Below are 20,330 nucleotides of genomic sequence, written 5' to 3' on the forward strand. Positions count from 1 at the left end.
CTTAGATTATATATTTTTGAAAAATTATCTTTAGAATTTAAAAATAATCTTCAATTTTTTCTCTTTATCTTATTCTACTTTTAAAACAATTGTATAATATTTAAAAATAGTGCTAATGATTAATTCTTATTTTATGTTTTTCACTATGAAAAAAAATAATGAAAAATCTCTAGTGAAAAATGAAAATAATAAATATTAAGCGAAACATTATAAACACATACATTATAAAATACATGTAGATATATGTAACAAATTGTAGAAACGTAAGAAACACATTTTTTTTTCAAAATCAGTATTTCTGAATATGTGACATAATATTTCATAAGATATTATATCTATTCTATAGCTTGTTTATGGTATTTTCCATAGTACATTCTATTGCAACGGTACTTTCCTATCTACATTGACCAATATGTATGGCTGTCAACGTGAAAAAGAAATTGTTTTAGCTGACTTTAACGACATTGAAGTACATAGAAATTAATAAGATTAATCAATTGATCACTTATTGGAAGTGAATCAGAATTCTTCTATTATTCAATAATATATTTTTTAAATATATTTTCAAATATACGCTTTTAAATTATAGTGTAATTTTTACATCGGTGTATATAGTGCGTAAGCAATTGGTAATCACGTTGAATCATTAGAAACAATTGTCAATCTAAATTGATTAGACAAGATTTATCATTATGTGCGCGAAAATGGCTTTTCAGCATCAAGCTGGCACCGCTATGGAATGCTTAAGTGTAAATACATCTATAATCTATGATAAAAAAAACATAAAAGATAAAGAATATAAAAAATCTCAGTTTCAAAATTTCTGTCATGTATTTTTTAAAACAATAAACTTTATGAATACTTTAATTTATTATTTTTGTTGATATACAGAATTATGTTCCTTTTTTTATAATTTTAGTTTGATTTACAATAAAAAATAAATTAAAACATTCTTACAAAATTACGAATAAATACGATATTAAACAAAATTATTTTATTCTATTTTATTTTGTTATTTTTTTAGATACCAATTATATTGGTAAAAGAAACAGATGTAAATGAAAATGGAGAAGAAGTGATGAAATGTGGCTTCAAAATTGGAGGTGGCATTGATCAAGATTTTAGAAAAAGTCCTCAGGGTTATACTGATAATGTAAAAAAGATTAATATAATTTACATATTATAAATATATTTCATATTATTAATTAATGCCATTTAATACCAGGGTATATATGTAACTGAAGTTCACGAAGGATCCCCAGCAGCAAAAAGTGGTCTTCGTATGCATGATAAAATTTTACAATGTAATGGATATGATTTTACTATGGTAACTCATAAAAAAGCAGTATCATATATCAGGAAGCATCCAGTATTAAATCTATTAGTGGCTCGTAAAGGAGTAACAAGTACTTAAATACCAAGTAAGAGATTCATTTGGTCTAAGGAGAATATTTATTTCACAATATACAATACAATATAATAACAAAGTCAATTTATTGGAGCTATATGTCTGCCAAATATTGTATTAGATTGATCAGTAGTAAGATATTTGATTATTATTTGAAAATTATAATATATGTATTTCATATTTTATTTTTTATTATACAAATCTTACTTTTGGCAAATATCTATAATTCCAGTTAAAATAAGAGAATAATATTAATTAATACATTCAATGATTGTTATAATTATATCTTGCAGGCATAATATTCATTTCTTATTACAATAAAAATAGAATATTAAAACAATAGATTTATATGTATAAAAATCCTGTTATGGTATATTATTGTTGTTAAAAAAAAATAATTGTATGAAAACGTTTTTCTAATATCAAATGAGAACTAATAATGATATCAGTATATAAAGTTATGCTTAAAAAAAATGATTTACATGTGCCTGCGTAAAAATCGCATTGTATAATGTTTATTGTATATCAAAATTTGCAAAAATATGTCTTGTGCCAAACAGTAGTTGCTGTGTGGAATCCATATGAATATTTCTTATTGTCATGTATATATTTATATACAAAAAAATTTATTTAAATAATAAGAAAATAAAGAATATTTCTTGATTGATTTTCAAAAAAAGAAATAATTATATGGATGAAAAAGTCATGATATTTTAATTCTTTAAGTATTTCTATATTGTAAAATATGACAGAATGCCAAAGCATAATGAAGTTATAGTAGCTTAGATATGCAACATATCTTTTACAAAATTTTGTATTGCTAATATATCAATATGTTACTATAAGAATGTATGAAATACTTAGAATTTATGCATTTAAAACATTTTACAATGACTGAAATCATACAATAAACATTTAAAATCTTTAAACAGGTATACATATAAGATATATCTAATTTACATTTATAAATATAATACATGCAATTACTACATTTATAAGCATTTACAGAATATTTTCTGTTATTGGCAAAAATCATTGAGACTGTACATTTTGAGACCAATAGAAGTATTATATTTTCTATTTTATAAATTTTTTACTTTAATTAATGTAATGAATTTTTCTATGCATTTTCTTAAAATTTTTATACATAAAAAAAAATGACAGTTTTGTATTTTATAAATTGGCTATAAATAAGTGAAACAAAAAGAAAAAGTTCCTGTAACAATATGTATGATTTTTTTTTTGTATTTTAAGATTCTAATATTTTCATCATGATAAAAAAACCGAACAATTTTATAAGAAATAATGTAATATGTTGTCATAATTTTGTAACTAGTCTGTTAATGTGGAAAAGATTAAAAAAAAAAGAAATTGTAGAACATATAATTATTATATGCATGTAAGTAGTACAAGATAATTAATATTCTTTTGTATAGAATTTCAATAACAAATTATATGCATTAGTAAAATTTAAACTTATATAAATGTTATATGTTATTTATTACCAAAAATATAATTGATATAGAATATTATACAAAATAATGATCGTACATTATGTAAATAATAAATAAATGCCTTATACTATCATAAAAATTATATTTTTCTTTTATTTCACAAATTCAATATACAATATTTTGTGCAATTATAGTTATTTAAATTCATTATTATTATCCAAATTATTAAAGCTTTATAAAATTTAAAAATCTTATTTTTATTAAAATACTTTTAAATTTTTAATAATTATTATCTCTGAAATTTATGAATTTAATTTAGATTATATTTATCCAATTTTGAAAGTAATTAAACCATATCATGTAACAAATATTTTGACTTTGAAAGTATTGTTTGATGAAATATTCATATTAAAATTGCTTAAAACATTTTATATTTACCGATGTCAATCTTTACTATGCATTTTGCATTCATTTATTTATTGGAAAATAAACTGTATTTATGAATTTTTATTTTAAAAATAATTTATTTTTAAATAAATGAGCTTTATATTAATAATATAATTCCATAAATAAATTAATAAATAACGTACAAAAAAGAATCTTCTTAGTTCATATTTCAAGATTATGAATTCGATACTAATTCTTCGAGTTTTTGATCATGTGATTTTAATTTATTTCTAGTAACTTGAGTATTTCTAATAATATAAAAAATATTATTTATATAATTGTTTAATTATTTTAAAGTAATTATTACTAAATAGATTATAAAATAAATGAATATGATAATAATTAGATGAAATATTATTTTATGGTAATATTTTTTTCATGAAAACGTGACGTAATGATCGACGCTCATGCGTCATTGTGAATTTAACAGTATATGATGACGTGTCGAGAGTTCACTACGTGGATGGTGTATATATGACACGTTGCTTTATGCTGTACTTCATATTGCTAGTAAACGTTTAAATTATTCGGTAGAAGGAGGTTGGTTTTACAAAAATACCAAGTGATATAGTATTTTTTTAATGTTGTTCATAATAAAATAAAAATTAATAATAAGATTTAAAAAGTGAAACATATCAAGATTTTTATTTATCGTGAATTTAGACAAAATTATAAATTATAAAATAAATTTTTCGTAAACTTCTGGTATTTTTAAACTAACATTAGGATAACAAATAATGGTAAATAATTTCCTAAGATTACAATTACAAAAAGGAAAATAATATTTTGATTTAAAAATTTATATTGGTTATATTTTGTTTATTTTTTTAAGCCTGCTGCACCTAGTTCTACTTCAGTCGGGGCTGCGAGACGATCGCCCAGCAAAGCTATAGCACCTAGAACAGGTGGTGGTACTGTTAGACAAAGAAAAACAGCAACAACTACTTCAACTCGGAGTAGAAATACAGGAGCTGGTTCTGATGAAATGTGGATGTTTTATACCGATGATTCTCCTGGTATCAAAGTGTAAGTACATAAAATAGTAAGTAAATAAAAAGAAAATATAAATATTGATAATTTAAATATCTCTTTACAGAGGACCAGTACCTGTACTTGTTATGTCTCTTCTTTTTATTGCATCTGTCTTTATGCTTCATATCTGGGGCAAATATACTAAATCTTAAAATTGAAAATAGATATTTTAAAAAGAAATCGAAGCAATTAAAAAACTATGCAGTGCATTTGAATGAATAAAGAAAACCTTAGTTAAAGATATTTTCCAAATGGAAAATCAATAAAAGCATTCAAAAGAACATATTTTTAACATTGTTTGTGATTAATTTAAAAGAATCAGAGCACTGCATGTATATTATAATTACATTTCCATACTATGGATCTCTGTACTTTTTTATCAAAAAAAACAAGACCAAAATTTAAGGAGTAATCATAAATATTATTATAATCATTTATTTTCATCAAGCTGAATTTTATAATGTTTATAAGAAGATACCTCTGAATTAATCATATATGCGCATTATGCGTGGTAGAAATAAGACATATTAGTTATTGTTTGTAAAGTTAATAATAATATAATGTACAATATATTAAAATAAATTATTCTTAATCCAATTAAAAATCAACAAATTGATTCTTTTTATGTTTATTCATTTTTATATAAATTTTTAAAAAATCAAGTTCGATAATAAAATAAATTTGAACATTTTGAACGATGTTTGATAAAAGATGTGCATTGTCTTCAATATTACAATACAAATGAAAACTGTAATGCGCCATGTTCTATTTAAGTGAAAATTCATTCGCGCTCGCGTATATGTATTGATTCTATGTTGAATGGACTTACATTATAAAACTTTGACGAAAAAAACAATTACGATAAAATAACTATGAAAGAAACAAAAAAGTAATCACATATTTTATCAAAAAAAATAAGTAAAAAAAATGAAAATGTTTCATGAAAACGTTACTTATATATAGTTTATATCAAAAATAAAGTATCCTCACAAAGATAATACACATAAGCATAAAATTTAACAATAAAATAAAAATTATTTTTTATTTCCAATATTTTTTTTATAATCATTTCAAATAATAAAATCTAACTATATTTTTAAATTTTGAATTTTGAATTTTGTTGATATTACACATTCCATCAAAATTATTTGTTTATTTATTTAAATTAAATTCTTCAATAATAATATCAATTGCATAGATTGCATGATAAGATTCTAATTATGGAAATAATTATAATAAGCCGTAATGTCAGACAGTCAATGTGAATCGAAAAACCCAATAGGTCACACCATAGAGTACTGATTAGGAGAAGACGTATATAGTGGTAACAGAGTTCGAGCTAGAAGAAAAGCGCCTGATGCGCTCGCAGTCGTTTCATAGCACGTGATCAGGGATTTCTTGTTTTAGATTCGACATTGAATGTTCTCGTAGTCCTGCCGCTGCCTATCGCCGCGGGTGGAAGCAGGTCTATTCTACACATCTTACGAATTATTACGATGAGGTTCCTCTCTGTTGAGGTAATCATCATTTCTCTTTAACTGATATATACGTATTTTACATAAATAATATTTTCTCTTACCTAGAAATTCAATGTTTCTATGAAATAAGGATATTCCGAATTCGCAGATTTTCGTTCTCAAGTGACAGTGACTTGGTGTGATTTGTATCTATCTCTTAGTATTCGATGCGGAATTCAAAGATGGTTAGTTGAACGATAATTAATGATATCAGTTTCGATTTTTGACAATGCTGTGATAATTGAGTTTGTGAATAGTGCTAAGATTATGTTTAATTGATAATATCAAACAAATTGTTCTTTACCATGCTCAACGTTGAAAAATAATTCGGGAAATTTTTGATTATAGTTAGAAATTGCTAATAAATTGGTAATAAATTGGTAATAAATGTGAATTTTTCTAATTGCACGTATTGTTTCGAATAAATAATTGATATTGGATTTTTTTAACAAGAATATTGGCTTTTATTTTATGATTGATTAAAAATTAAATTGTGACTATACGATGCAAAAGTTTCGAATAAAAAAACGGTAAGTACAAATATAATATATTCATTTTTCTATTGTTTTATAACTGAAAATATTTTAAATGATGACATTACATCAAATAAAAAAGATACTTTAAATGCTATGAATATGTCATAAAGAAAATTATATTTTATAAAATATTTTTTGTGATAATATTGAATAAAATGAGCTGCATTGCGACATTCAACAATGCAGAGATAGTTAAAAGTGATTATAATCTGTTTGCAGAAATCAAACGATATATAATAAAAAAGATTATGAATTAAATATTTTCTTAAAAGAAAAATCAATTTTTTTAAATCGAAGTAAATTTTAATTTTTAAATTTTTTATTTCGAAATATGAAATATTAAATTAAATTTTTAATTATTTTAATATAAATATAAATTTTGTTTTATCGATTACAAATGAAACAATTTAAATTGTAAAATAAAATTATTATTGCTTTCTATTTTTCAAAATATTATATTCTCAAAATGTATACTGTTATTAAACAATGGAACTACAATATGCATGAACCAATATAATCAATAAATGAAAAACATTTAAGCATCAAGGTCATATGTACAAGTGAATTAAAGTAGAATCATAAAAATATTAAGTATTTGATTTATATTTCAATATACAATCCTTTCAAGTCTGTTTAAACTTTTGCAGGTATCACTAGTTACAATATTACTTCAATTATACTTTTTGTAATATAATTATATATTATAATTTTTATTTTATTTCATTTTATAATACATTATATTTAAATTAAAATAATGTAAATTATTAAAATATTTTAAAAAATAAACAAAAATAATATTTTATAAAATTGTATAAGTAAAATCAAAATATTTTTATTTAAAAAAACATTGATAAAAAAAACTAGAATAAAAATATAAGAAATTTTAAATAATATTTTGATTTCTTAATTATAAAATTATTATATATATATCTTTTCATTTTCTATAAATATTTTTTTCTTAAAAATTATATTTCTAAAGCTACATAACAGTTTTATTAATGACTTCAGATTCGAAAATAGTTCATCAAGTGTGGAGGTGGGAAATCAACAATCGATCAATGGCGGTCGATATTTTAGATGAAGACCACTTCGCGGTGAGTGCAATCGTCACCGTTGGTATGCAAATTATATTCTTCACAATTGCGGCGACCTTCCAGCTGGACAAACTAACAGATTTTGCCGGCGGCACGAACTTTATCATCCTCGCCCTTCTCACTTTCTTTCTCGGCCAAGTAGGCAAGGTATTCTAATTATAAAACCGTTTTTATATATATATTTATGCAAATGAAACACAGAGCGAATTATTAAATCATAGAAATATTTTGATTCATTGTTAATTTATTTTTGTAAGATCATTTATTTTTAAAAAAATTTATAATTTCTAACAATAGTCATTAAAAGATAATTTTAATATTTAATTTCATTTTTAAAATATCAAAATCATTAATATTTTTGTATCAAATTTATCATAAATATTAAATCATAAGTATTAAAGTAAGTATTAAATATTATTAATATTATGTAAATAATATTATAATTTATAATTGTAAATTTTATGTTGTAGCCTTATGACAGTAGACAACTTATGGTCACTATATTTGTTTGCTTGTGGGGTGTTCGTCTTTCTGGATATCTATTATATCGGATTATTAAAATTGGTCGCGATAAAAGATTTGAAGATCGTCGCAGTAATGTGATTCGTTTTGCTGTATTTTGGACATTTCAGGTAACAATAATAATCAAAATCAATTATTTATTGAAATCATATTTTATTTATCGCAATTTTTATTTTAGTTTCTAATTAATTTTATATTTTAATTTTCATTTGTATTTTAAATATTTGTATATTTAAAAAAAAAATTATCTTTAGGCTGTATGGGTCTATGTTGTGAGTTTACCAGTAATTATCATTAATTCACCACGACACAAAATACCACCAGCTCCTAAAACGATGACAACATTGGATAGCACTGGTACGGGACTTTTCGTGACTGGTTTATTAGCTGAAACTTATGCCGATTTGCAGAAATTTTCTTTCAAACAAGATCCAGTGAATAATGGCAAATGGTGTAATGACGGTATGTTTTTTACATCAGTTTTTTCCAAATATTCAATAACAAATGATTAATAATTATGATTTAGGATTATGGAGATTATCCAGACACCCAAATTATTTTGGAGAAATAGTAGTATGGTGGGGTATCTTTGTAATATCTTTGAATGTAATTGAAGGCATTGAATGGATTGCTATAGCTTCCCCAATATTCACTACTTTCATCATTCTATTCTTATCTGGAATGCCTCTATTGGAAAGAGCTTCCGATGAGAGATATCGCGAGTAAGTTTCTGATTTGCAATATTTATTAATCTCTCTAATTTTCATAAAATTTATAGATTTTTAGCTCGTATGTATCATATATTATTTATTTATTTTTATCAAACAAATTTTAAGAAAATTTATATACTAAAATATTTTAATATATTTCAGTAATGCCGAATATCGCTATTACAAACTATCTACATCGCCATTAATACCAATACCACCATCCATATATGTTGAAGTGCCTCATTTCCTAAAATTTCTTTTCTGTTGCGAATTTCCACTTTATGATTCGTTAGATGTAAAACCACGATCAGCTGTCACTGAATCAACATCAATAAGTCTTGCTGCGTCTACGTAGCTATAGTCACACGCCGGACAACCGAATTCGAAGTCCGGCGTGCAGTCATCTATGACTAGCACAGCCTTTTGAGGCTGTTATGATTCTTTGCATTTTATTGTTCGCATCGTCTTTCATTATTCCACTCGGTTAAGAATAATAACTTAACTAGAGGTTATGCAAATAAAATTCTACGTAATTAGAAATTGAAATAAATTGAAAAAGCATATATTATGTCATTTAAACGTTAATATGTTGTGATTGCATTTTTTACATTTTTTAAATTGAAAATGTTGATGTTCTTTGTGATTTGAGTTCAGAAAATATATAAAATGCTGTTATACAAAAAAAGTAAAAAATATGTAAAATAATGATTATGAAAATAGATGCGTATTACTATATTTTGCTAATCTATTAAATGAATTGAAAAAATTTATATTTTTTAAATTTAATTAAAAAACTATACTTATTTGGTACTTTTTAAAGTTTAGGAATTTAAAAATCTTAAAGATAATGTTAAAAAATATTAATAAATATAAAAAAATTAAACTGAAGTTAAAATCGTAATTATACTACCTCGAATATGATGCAATTCGATTTAAAATCGAATTCATCATAATATCTAGATTAAAAAACGTTTAAACTTTAAAAAAATAATTATATATACATATATAAAAAAATATAAAAATAAATGTGCAATATTATTATAGAGTTTCGAAGCTATATAGTTTCTGCTAAACATTCTTCTATTTCATAGAATTTATTGTATATATTTATTTCCAATTTTGTAAATATTCATTTGTTTAATATTATTCTCTTATAGAAAATAAATTGGAAAAAAATTATTAGAACACAATTATATTTTAATGACAGAGTTGTGAAAACAATATTTTTGGACCACTAGGGACCATATATATATATATAACAATATTAGTTGCTTATATATATTTTTACATATCTAAAAATCAAACGTTTGGATAGTAATTTAGCAAGCTAAATGGAAGAAAAATATTAAAAATATCACTAAAATAAAAAGAATAAAAATGAAATTTATTTTAATTTTATAATTGATTATTACTACTTTAAAATCCGTTTTTAATCGATGCAAATTAAACATTACTTAAAAAAAAATCAATTAGAAAAAGTTTTAGTAAAAGTTAACTATATATAGAAAATAAAAATTAATGTTTAATCATAGACAAATCCAAAAAATTCCAAAAATAAAAAGCTATCTGTTTAAATAATATTAATAATTGTAAGTAAATTAAATCGTAGCATTAAATTATAGCAATATTATACATATCCTGTGCCGAGTAGTAAATCGAAAAATAAAGCTATAATTAATAAAAAGTATTATTTAGCTGTATTCTTTTAAAAGCAATCATAATAAAAATTAATATTCTCGAACCAATATTATAAAAATAGATATTATGATTCATTATAATTTAAATATATATTTCGATACAAATATTAAAAGAATACAACTACAAACACATTACGCCAAATTAGAAGTATTATCTTGTAAACGATCGTTTCAATCGTTGTTATGTAAATCTTTAAATTTTAGATAATAAATAATAGTTGATCCAATCATGCTTTCTATTCAAACACTTCACTTTTCATTTTATTTTATGGCACTTTAAAATAAAGCAACATTAAATAAACTATTGATCATTTTATATATTTTTTTTATTATGTATTATTAAATCTCTAACTCGACATCGACACTTTATTCTTATTCAATATTTATAATATATAATGCACATATTGTCCTACTCATTTCTACTTATTTTTCAATATTTCAATATTTTATATATCAATATAAAACTTATATCAAATGTATGAAAAAAATTACTGATCGTACAACTTATACACGACGTATGTACACATTTTTTTTTTATAGTTATAACATAATTAAAAAGGAGCACTTTTTATAGTTATAACATAATTAAAAATGAAAATATTCGAACGATTCTAACACATTCTTTGCCGCAATTAAAGAAATAAAATTTTCTTAATAAAACTAAATTAATCGTATCACCTAACCTAATTTGCATGCAGTGTGTATGTGCTATTTATATATAAATGCACAATAAGATAGTCGCAAATACAAACAATATAAAATAAAACAGAAATTTTTTTTTTCTTTTGTTGCTATTTATGTAAAAAATATTCATCGTATCGGGTCAATTAATAAAGATCGATGAAAATTTCGTAAAGATCACATTATATTTATAAACACATTTTATTTATTCGTATGTATATCGTTAATAAATGGTGATATAATAATGACAATGAAATGTATAGCGCCGAGCATAAAACGAGCAGTCATATTATAATTATTATTAATATTCTCCTTATTATAATCTTACTGTACTGGATGTGTGCCTACCTACTGTGCTTGCAACGTTTATGGTCTTGTCCAAGTATTTTTCTTATTACTTCTTTTTTTTCATTTCTTTCCTTTCGTCATTACTAATCTTTATTTATTTACTATTTATTCATAATAATCCATAATAATTAATAATAATAATAATGTAACCACGGATGTAAACGTATGCGTTGTTTCTAATAAGGTATAAACAGTTTCCACACACTAATTGTTTACTTACTTGTTTTTTTCTTTTGTTCTTTATGTAATCGTAATCGTCGTTTAATTATAGTAAGCTACTTAAATATTAATTATATTAATCTCGTGTCTTCGTGGAATTATTTTCTGGCCAACGCTTTAATAAAAGCCGGCCTCGTACAAAAAACATTCAATTCCCGTTCGATATAACATTATACATCAAAATGTCTGTACGTGTATATATATGTGTATGCGTGTGCGTGTGGTGTATTCGCGCGCGCGCACGCTTGGTGTGTTATGTTTTTTCTTTCATTTCGATGCGTGAAAGACACTTTTTTGTATTTTCTTTTTTTTTTTTTTTTTTTCTTTTTTTTTTACTTCGTTATGTAAAATTTTTTCTCACACATCCGAAGAAAAAAGTCATCTAATAAAGTTGAACTAACACACGGGGGGCAGCACAGCGTTTCGTTCGTTTTTCTTTTTCTTTTTTATTTTTATTTCATATTTGAATATCGAAAGGAAACCCAGACAGAAGAGATCGATCGATGTTTGCCTGTGCCTCTTTTCTAGCTTATTTTTATTCATATTTTTTTTTTTTTTTTTTTATTTTGATGAAAGAAAAAGAAGAAACAAAGCGTCCGAATAACTTCAGAACGCGGTGACAATGCCATTTCCGCTTCCAGCGGCACAATCACTTGTGATTGTATCCGCATGTATGTAATACAAATATCTCTAATAATATACAAATCATCGTAAATATCATCATTTACCGCCGATCCGTAATCGCAAATGATACTTCGTTCGTCGGAGGGACATTGTCAATGAATCGTAAAAAAATTACATAACTTGACGCACGCGCGTTAGAAAATTAGTAATCTATTTGAGAGAAATCATATAAAAAAAAATATATATATATATAACGAGTCGAAAATTTAAGTCAAAATTAAAAACAGTCACACCACAAAAACAGTCTCTTTCTAATGCATTTGAAGATTTAACATCCAATCTTCTTCTGGTCATCGTTGTATAAAAAACGATTTTTGCAGAAATCACTCGAGTATTCAAATGCATTAGAAAGCAATCTATGACATCATACTCTGAAAAGTGATTTGAATGGACTTTGAATTATATAAAAAAAAAATAATAAAAGAATGATAAAAAAGAAAAATCTCGTAAAAATACCGTACAGTGATTGTAAAAGTGCGACATATACACATATAACTAAAAAAGCAAACGATCAAACGAAGATCACAATGTGATATACGGTACGTTGCTGAAACGCTAGGTACGTAACTCATTTTGCACAGTAAGAGCCAATGCTGTATGAAGCGACCGCAAGACGCCTTCTCCCTGAATCAGTATCAGGGGCGCTATCTAACGTCGTATATCGCAACCATAAATGATTTCGCCTCTTCACATTAAATTGCATCGTATAAATCATATCATGGTTTACGTCTATTTGCACAACGGTACGATACATTCATTTTGGCCACTATTCATCGAAGAAGATCTTTCACAAACCTGAATGTGTCAGGCTATTGCATTTGATATATTGCAAACCTACGATATTCTAATGACTTATAAGATAGCCCCATTCTGTTAATCATTCCTTATAATTTTTCTCGTATTATTTTTCGTAGGGGGAGGGGAAAAGGGCCCTGGGTCAAATATAATAATAATAATAATAATAATGTTTGTTATTCGATTCGGGTGTGCTGGGGGTGTGTCGATGAGAAATGGCGTAATAACGTGTTACGAACGTATATAAACGAAGTATTTAACATTATGAGTCTATTAATATCTATACGTATAAGTAGAGAGCTCTAAACCTGAAATCCCCCTACCCCTCTTACTTTTCACACGTCGAATTTCTCTCGTTTGCTCTTTCACACACATTTCAATTTCTTTCTTATCACTCATCCTCTCTAATACCTCTTCCTCTCTCCTCCTCCCTCCCCCCCTCTCTCTCTCTTTCATTTTCTATCTTCCTTTCTGTCAACATTCATACGAAATTCACATTCACACACACATACACGCGCGCATTCTTTCTTCCATTTCCATTCTTTTTTCCTTTTTCAACCCCCATCCCCCCTAAGATTTTCTATATCTTACCAGATCACACCCTCAATTTTCTTTTCTCAAGTTTTTAAATCTTCTTTTTCCCTTTCTCTGAACGACTTGTTTGTCTTTCAAGAGAGCTTATTTCCCTTCTTTCTCCTTTTCTTTGTTTTCATCAACTTCTTTGTCTTTCTCCAATTCCTTCTCCTCTTTATCCGCCTTTTCTTTGTCACCCTCTTTCTCTTCCTTTGATTCCTTCGACTCCTTTGCATCCTCCTTGCCCTCCTTCTCTTCCTGTTTTTCCGGTTTCGGTAGATGAGTATTCATATCAAGAGTGGAGCAAATCTCATCCCAATCCGGGAAGCATCGTTCCTTCATGCGTGAACAGTGTCCCACCAAGTTTGGACAATTCTCCTGCATATAGTCTCGCAGACTGTATGGCGTGTCTTTATCGATATAGAGAATTTGGGCAAGATGTGCAAATGCTACAACGTCCAACTGTTTCGAATGAAATGGGAAGAAATTTAAGTAAGAGGTTGATATATAAAATAACTTTTATTGGTATGATAAATAGATTAAAATTTCGTTTACCGTAGTCGGTTCGTCTCCAAAGAAGAAAGGCTTGTCTGCAAGCATGTCAGAAAGAACTTTAAGATCGGCGCAACCGAATTGGGACACCTCTTCTGGAGTATGTACACCCATACCCTGCGCCTTCACTTTCTTTGCGCCCTGAAATAAATACCAAGCATGCTAATTATAAATGTATAAATACTTAATATACATATTTAATCTGAGCTAAAATTTGACCATTTAATCCATTATTCCAGTTACAGATAATTAATCGTGAGAACGAATGAGAGAAAAAAAAAGGAAATTTATAATTAATTTATTTACCTTACGACCGACCGTGAGTTTGAAAAAGAAATTGAGAATGCCATTTGGGATACGAGTACCCAGCACGTGCTGAAGATTCACCTTGTAACCCTTAAAAACCTGATCAAGATTCTTAGTTCGCCAGCACATGACCACCCAGACTAAGTGGTTTTCAATCATCGATATCATTGCGTGGGATACGCTTCGTTGCTCGCACGTAAGAACAGCGTCCAGATCCTTACCAAATTTCTGGCTAAGCTCACGAAGGATAATCGTGCTATCCGCGATTTCCTCACCATTTAGCTCGACAAATGGTAACGCGCCTTTCTTGGAACGGAATTTCATCTTATGGTCCACATTCTAGAACAAAAAAGAAAAAAGTAAAATTATAATATTGAATTATAGAAAAAAAAAACGATATTTCATTCTTAATTTGAGCAAATTATTTTTAATTGCTCGACTATTATTAGTATGAAAACATAACACAATACTCGTTAATTAATCACATTAACTCTAATTACAATTTTACTGCAATAATTAGAAATTAGAGGAAAAATATTCGCTTCGATTATGTGTGCTAAAATAAAAAAAAAAACTCATTTGTGTTATATAATGTGAAATAATTCAAGTTTTAATTAATTAAAGAAAACAATTTACATTGAATATTTGCTATATACAATATTTAGAAGCGCGTACGCATATGGGATCAGAAACCTTTGCGATACGAGCGGTCGATTCATAGGAAAGGAAAAAAAACCGGAAAAAGTAAAGGAACACCAAGGGGCTTCGATACCTTCATCATGACTAAGGTGCTCGTTATTGAAATAAGTTTCACGTTGTTCAAATCCTGATAAACTATTTTTCATTTCATTCAAATTCCCTTTTATTCGAAAAGTATATTATCTCGTTCGAAGAAAAAGGGATTAAATAAAAAGTGAACACAGTGCGAGAGAAGGTTAAGGTAAAGTACTCAACTTGATTCAGCGAGTAAGAAATAATTGCACCTGCGCCTATTTATACGCACCAGCGCCACACATGGAGTACATCGTAAGTCAATAAGATATCTGGTGTCCTTTACAGGTGGATCGTATTGCGAAGCAATATTGATAGCGCGATATACATCTGTGGAAGATTTCACGCGTATCGTTCTTTTCGACGAAGTTCGAAGAGAATTCTCTTCGAACGATAAAATGTTTAAAAAAAATCCTGTTTATATTAAATCATTAAGAAGGCGATAGATACATACAACATAATATAATCGGCCGAAGAGAAAATTAATACGGATATGGTCCACTTTCTTGAAACTTACTGATTTAAAACATTGTCAATGAGAATAAACATCTACATTGCCAAGATTTCACCCGAGGTAATATAAGAAACTTTCTAGTTACTTGCCGGCCATCTGTTAGAGCATTTTATTGTAAATGAATGGTGACCTAGAATTTCTTGATTTTCGACTTTCTTTAAGAAAATTAATACAGAGATGATAAATGACGTAACATATACATAAATACATGCTTTAATAATTCTGTCAAAAATGTATACATCCTCGACGATTTCCTAAAATCCTACGGAGACTTGTCGTCGATCCATTTTCACGGATCCATCCTCAAAAAAGCAAGGATAAGATAAAGAAATGTCCGAGAAAACGTTTCCTTATGTCAATTAAGGATCGACAAGTGGAACAAGCCGTGCACGTCCGCGTCTATAGAAATCACCTGAATTAACCGTACAATAACGCACGAAGAGACCGGAGCATCGAGTCCGGTCCCACGAAAAGGGGAACAACGTCGCGATATATACGTGGGAATATCTCTTCGGAAAGAGCTCATCATCGTCGGCAATCAGCGAGTGCAGCGTGCAGCTGCACTGTCATCGAAAATAAACGAAAGTAAGTCGAATAGGAAGATCTGTTGGTCGGGTTGCGGGAGGGAGAACGGTTTGAGGACAGGCCCTAAAGACTGCAATGCACAAGCAGTCGACAACCGCGTCTTTGTATGCGAGTGATAATAGCGATGATGGAAACGACGTCGACGAAGACGATGATGACGACGACGACGTCAACGACGACGAGGTGCAACGGAGGTTGTTTTGCAATGCGACCGCGTCGTGATAATGGCGCGAGTACGAACGGGTGGCACAAGAAAGGGGTGGGGGGGATGGACGAGGAAGAACGACGACGAGAGGAAGGAGGTTAGCGCGAGAGGGAAACGAGAAGGAGGTGGTATAAGAGAATGTATGCCAATGCGAATTTCAGGGAGGAGAGTCTAGGGAAACGCAGAGAGAAGGAGAGAGAAAAAAGGGACGAACAATCGGGGGGGGAAGAGTAAATCGAAGAAAAAGAGAAGCTTAAACTGGAGGGCAAAAAAAGAAGAAACGATACACATGTGCAATGGTAGCAGGAAAGATAAAGGGATATGGAGAAGATGCTCGCTACGTACCCTGAAATATTATTGGAAACGAACCTTCGCGCTGGACATTGAACTCGTGGGATATATTTCAAACAAACGTTGAGAGAAAATGGGGAGGGGGGGAAAAAAAAAGGACACGATGGGCGCTGAAGCCGTATTCGAACGGTGTAGAACGACTTAAGCAGAAAGAGCGAAAATCCGATATGCCGTAGTGGAATTAAATATCCTCTAGTATAAAATCGATGAACGCGGTCGGTATATGATTAATTCGCGAGTTTACAGTTTTGCAGATGGCGCGATGATCGTGCTGCACTGGTAATTGAGGACGATCGTTAAAAACGTCTATACGTGTTCGAAAGAGAATAATTCAAAGAGAAAAAGAAAAAAACGTACAGTGGAATATCGCAGAAAAACGTATATATTAATTTCGAGAGGTGAAAAATCGAACAGAGAAGGAAGATAGATGGAGTTACAAATTACGCGAGACAGTTGCTCTTCGTTCGTGATTTTTTTTCAGTCAAATCGGATGTGTACATATACAAGTCAACGGCGCATGCGCGTTCGTACGTTTGAAAAGAATCAGGGTCGAAGAGGGAAAACAAATTGACGCGAAAAAGAAAAATGCACGCGAGAATGTAAGACGAGAACGAGAGAGAACGAATCAAAGCAAAAAGAAAATCAAGAAAAGTAATTTTCTTTGAACGAGCAGACCCTTAAAATTGAGCTACTAGTTTTCGATCGGATCGTAGAAACGGTGTGCGAAGAAAATCGCAGTGGAGAAAAAAATTTGACCGAAAAGCGAGGAGCAACTGGAGAAAAATACAAAACCGAAAGAAAAAGGGCCGTACGTAGAAAGAAAAAGAGACGGGACGAAAAGAGGAATGAGAATGTAAAAGAGAAAAGTCAGAGAGGGAATCAGGGAGTGGTACAACAGCGAGGCATCGAGGAGGGGGGAATGCGTGGGGTTAGAGAGGGAAAAAAGAGAGAGGGAGCATGAAAAACGAGAAAGAGCGAGGAGAAGACAAAGTCGAGTGGCGCGGAGGGAGCGGAGAAGAAGGATAAACGCAGGGTGAATAGGTGGGTGGAAGGGAGAAGAAACATGCCGGAGGACGATGAACTCTGGCGGTAGGCAGCTTCCGTCGCCTGGCAACGTCCTCCTCCTCCTCCTCCTCCCTTTTCCTCCTCCCTCCCTCCCTCCCTCCTTCAGGCTTCAAGCCGTTATGTCGTGGTATCGTACGTAGGCAGTCCTCGTCATGAACGTAGTAGTCGTGTCATCGTCTTCGTCGGTGACGATCATGGTAGTCGTTGCCGTATTTTCACGTAGTTGTGGCTCGCAGCTTGCGCTGCGTATTGATCGTGCGGGATGCTGCTAGCTGCTACTGGTTGCTGACTGCTCCAGCGCCAGCTAACAGTGAAGTTTAGCCACAGCCCTATACCAAGGACCAATAGGACCACCTCTCTCTTTCCCTCCCCCTCTTCACTTTCCATTTAATTTATATCCATTTGGATATCAAAAAAAAAAAAAAAAAAAATAGAAATAAATGCAACAAATTATTTTTTAAATTTCGAACAATTAATAATTAATTTGAACTTAATTATTCTAATGTACAAAATTTAAAAAATATGTAAGAGCAAAAAAATTTTGTAGCATATATTTCAAATCCGCCAACTGTGAATTATCACATGTGCCACATGTGTGTATAAACAGGAACATCAAACTGAAATCCCGACCCATCGCGACTTCTTCTCGTCAAACATCGAACTTAAGTCTAATAATACCACGATATATCTCGAAATAAGTCAACTCCATCTCGTCTACTGTGCTTACAGCGATACGTATTACCAACGCTATTCTTTACTACGCGAAAGAGAGGAAAGCGACATGTTTCACAACATGACCATATGTTTTCCAACACACGGAGCATACAAATGAAATGCAAATATACTTAACATCGCACGAATAACTGTATCTTTATCAAACCAATTTTTTTAATCCTCGATTGTATTCAAATACACGGAAAATAATCCAACCATCAACTACCTACGATATTTCTTGAATACCTTTCTCATTATCTACAATATTTAATTCCTCGCTTCAAAAAATCAATTAATATAATTACATAATCGATATTGAAAAATGATTATAGAAATAGGACGAAAAATAAAAAAGGGAAAGGTAAATTTGCAATATGTTTCTCGATGAGGAAAGGAGTCACCTAAACGTGACGCGTGGTCGTGCAAAAATGTTGGTCGGGTATCAATGACGGAACACGTCGCCTCGATGAAAATACCGGCGAGAGGTGAATGGTTACGGCACTTGTAAATAGTTTCACTGCACAAGGCTGGCTATGTCGTAAAGTCGGCCGAGAAGAACCGATCGGCCGAAAACGAAAGCAAACGCAGCCGTGACTGCCAAGTCCAACGAACCTGCCACTTGGCACATCCAACGCTGTCTTTAATCCAACTTGCTAAGCCCAAATCCATCTTAACTCGTGGGACAGAAAACTACCATTTGGTATCCGTGCAATTGCTTGGCGATCGTTCGACGATTTTCCTCAATGAAATTTCTTCTTATTACAGTATCCATCTTCTATCGGCGCGCTTAATGATTTAGGGGATGTTATACAGGGGGCGAATCAGGTATGACTCACGGGGGAGTAAATGTAATATTCATCGCACACACGATGTTGCAAACTAAGTTTACAAACTGCTTCTCTGTAATTTATAGTAGCTACGTAATAATATGAGGAGAATATATAGTTTGAAAAGAATAATAAAGAAAAGATAAAATAGCTAAAATAAAATCCAATTAATACGTGTCTAACCATGAAATCCTGTTGCTATAAAGAAGATTGATCCATAAATTCTGTGATTAAAACAAAAGAATGAATTTAAATATTCAATTGTTTGAAGAATAATATAATAAATATGATTTTCTAAATTTTAGGTTATTAGTAATTAAGTAATAATGGCTTAATGTAACTGTAAATCCTGAAGATATTAAGATAAATGAATTTAATAGAGGAATTTCTATGGGATTAAAGAATTTAACATCTTTTGGATAATTTGAAATACGTACACTTAGGAAATGTATGCGAGGTGTTTGAAAAAATTCTCTAAAAATATCGTAAAAATTTCTCTTCTCCGGGATACACAAAAAAAATTGACACGCGTATAAACTCGGACGACTTTAGACTCCGAAAGATCGGTTCCCCTCGTTAAGCATCCACGAGTTTCACTATAGCTATAGCTTCTGGAAAGAAAAGAGGAAACGCGAAATTACACGCCGTATCTGACAATGGTCCTGTCGACGACGACGACTCTCGCGGAAAATACTCTAGAATAAGAGAAGAGTGGAAAGAGAT

The 20,330-nt window shown here is 29.4% G+C and overlaps 4 protein-coding genes across 8 annotated transcripts in view; 3 read left to right on the plus strand and 1 right to left on the minus strand.

Moving 5' to 3' along the window:
• Positions 1–395: 395 nt before the first annotated feature.
• Positions 396–1,422, plus strand: LOC551654 (uncharacterized protein C45G9.7). The gene is made up of 3 exons (XM_624044.5): positions 396–749; positions 1,025–1,153; positions 1,226–1,422. Exons 1-3 carry the CDS (start codon positions 693–695, stop codon positions 1,412–1,414), a joined length of 375 nt encoding a protein of 124 aa, XP_624047.2. The 5' UTR covers positions 396–692; the 3' UTR covers positions 1,415–1,422.
• A 2,320-nt stretch (positions 1,423–3,742) lies between these two features.
• On the plus strand, positions 3,743–4,949 carry LOC724188 (protein transport protein Sec61 subunit beta). Its single transcript, XM_001119885.4, has 3 exons — positions 3,743–4,049; positions 4,142–4,335; positions 4,406–4,949. Exons 1-3 carry the CDS (start codon positions 4,047–4,049, stop codon positions 4,491–4,493), a joined length of 285 nt encoding a protein of 94 aa, XP_001119885.1. The 5' UTR covers positions 3,743–4,046; the 3' UTR covers positions 4,494–4,949.
• A 799-nt stretch (positions 4,950–5,748) lies between these two features.
• Positions 5,749–13,276, plus strand: LOC409642. Of its 4 annotated transcripts, XM_006563923.3 has the most exons (7): positions 5,763–5,858; positions 5,968–6,043; positions 7,403–7,635; positions 7,959–8,120; positions 8,265–8,472; positions 8,537–8,732; positions 8,883–12,857. In XM_006563923.3, exons 3-7 carry the CDS (start codon positions 7,453–7,455, stop codon positions 9,073–9,075), a joined length of 942 nt encoding a protein of 313 aa, XP_006563986.1. In that variant the 5' UTR covers positions 5,763–5,858; positions 5,968–6,043; positions 7,403–7,452; the 3' UTR covers positions 9,076–12,857. The 4 variants fall into 4 exon arrangements, with proteins under 4 accessions (XP_006563984.1, XP_006563986.1, XP_026295570.1 ...); XM_006563921.3 differs by lacking the exon at positions 5,968–6,043 and having other exon boundaries at positions 5,749–5,858; XM_026439785.1 differs by lacking the exon at positions 5,763–5,858 and having other exon boundaries at positions 5,926–6,043.
• Positions 11,990–20,330, minus strand: part of LOC409643 (failed axon connections) — a 31,492-nt gene continuing 23,151 nt past the window's right edge. For both annotated transcript variants that reach the window (XM_393141.7, XM_006563924.2), the window contains exons 2-4: positions 14,576–14,914; positions 14,273–14,410; positions 11,990–14,179 (exon numbers count right to left, since the gene is read on the minus strand). In XM_393141.7, coding sequence (XP_393141.2) covers positions 13,823–14,179; positions 14,273–14,410; positions 14,576–14,914 — 834 coding nt within the window. In that variant the 3' untranslated portion in view covers positions 11,990–13,822. The remainder of the gene's footprint in view (positions 14,180–14,272; positions 14,411–14,575; positions 14,915–20,330) is intronic.

Source organism: Apis mellifera, linkage group LG3 (assembly GCF_003254395.2).
Source record: "Apis mellifera strain DH4 linkage group LG3, Amel_HAv3.1, whole genome shotgun sequence".
NCBI lineage: Eukaryota > Metazoa > Arthropoda > Insecta > Hymenoptera > Apidae > Apis > Apis mellifera.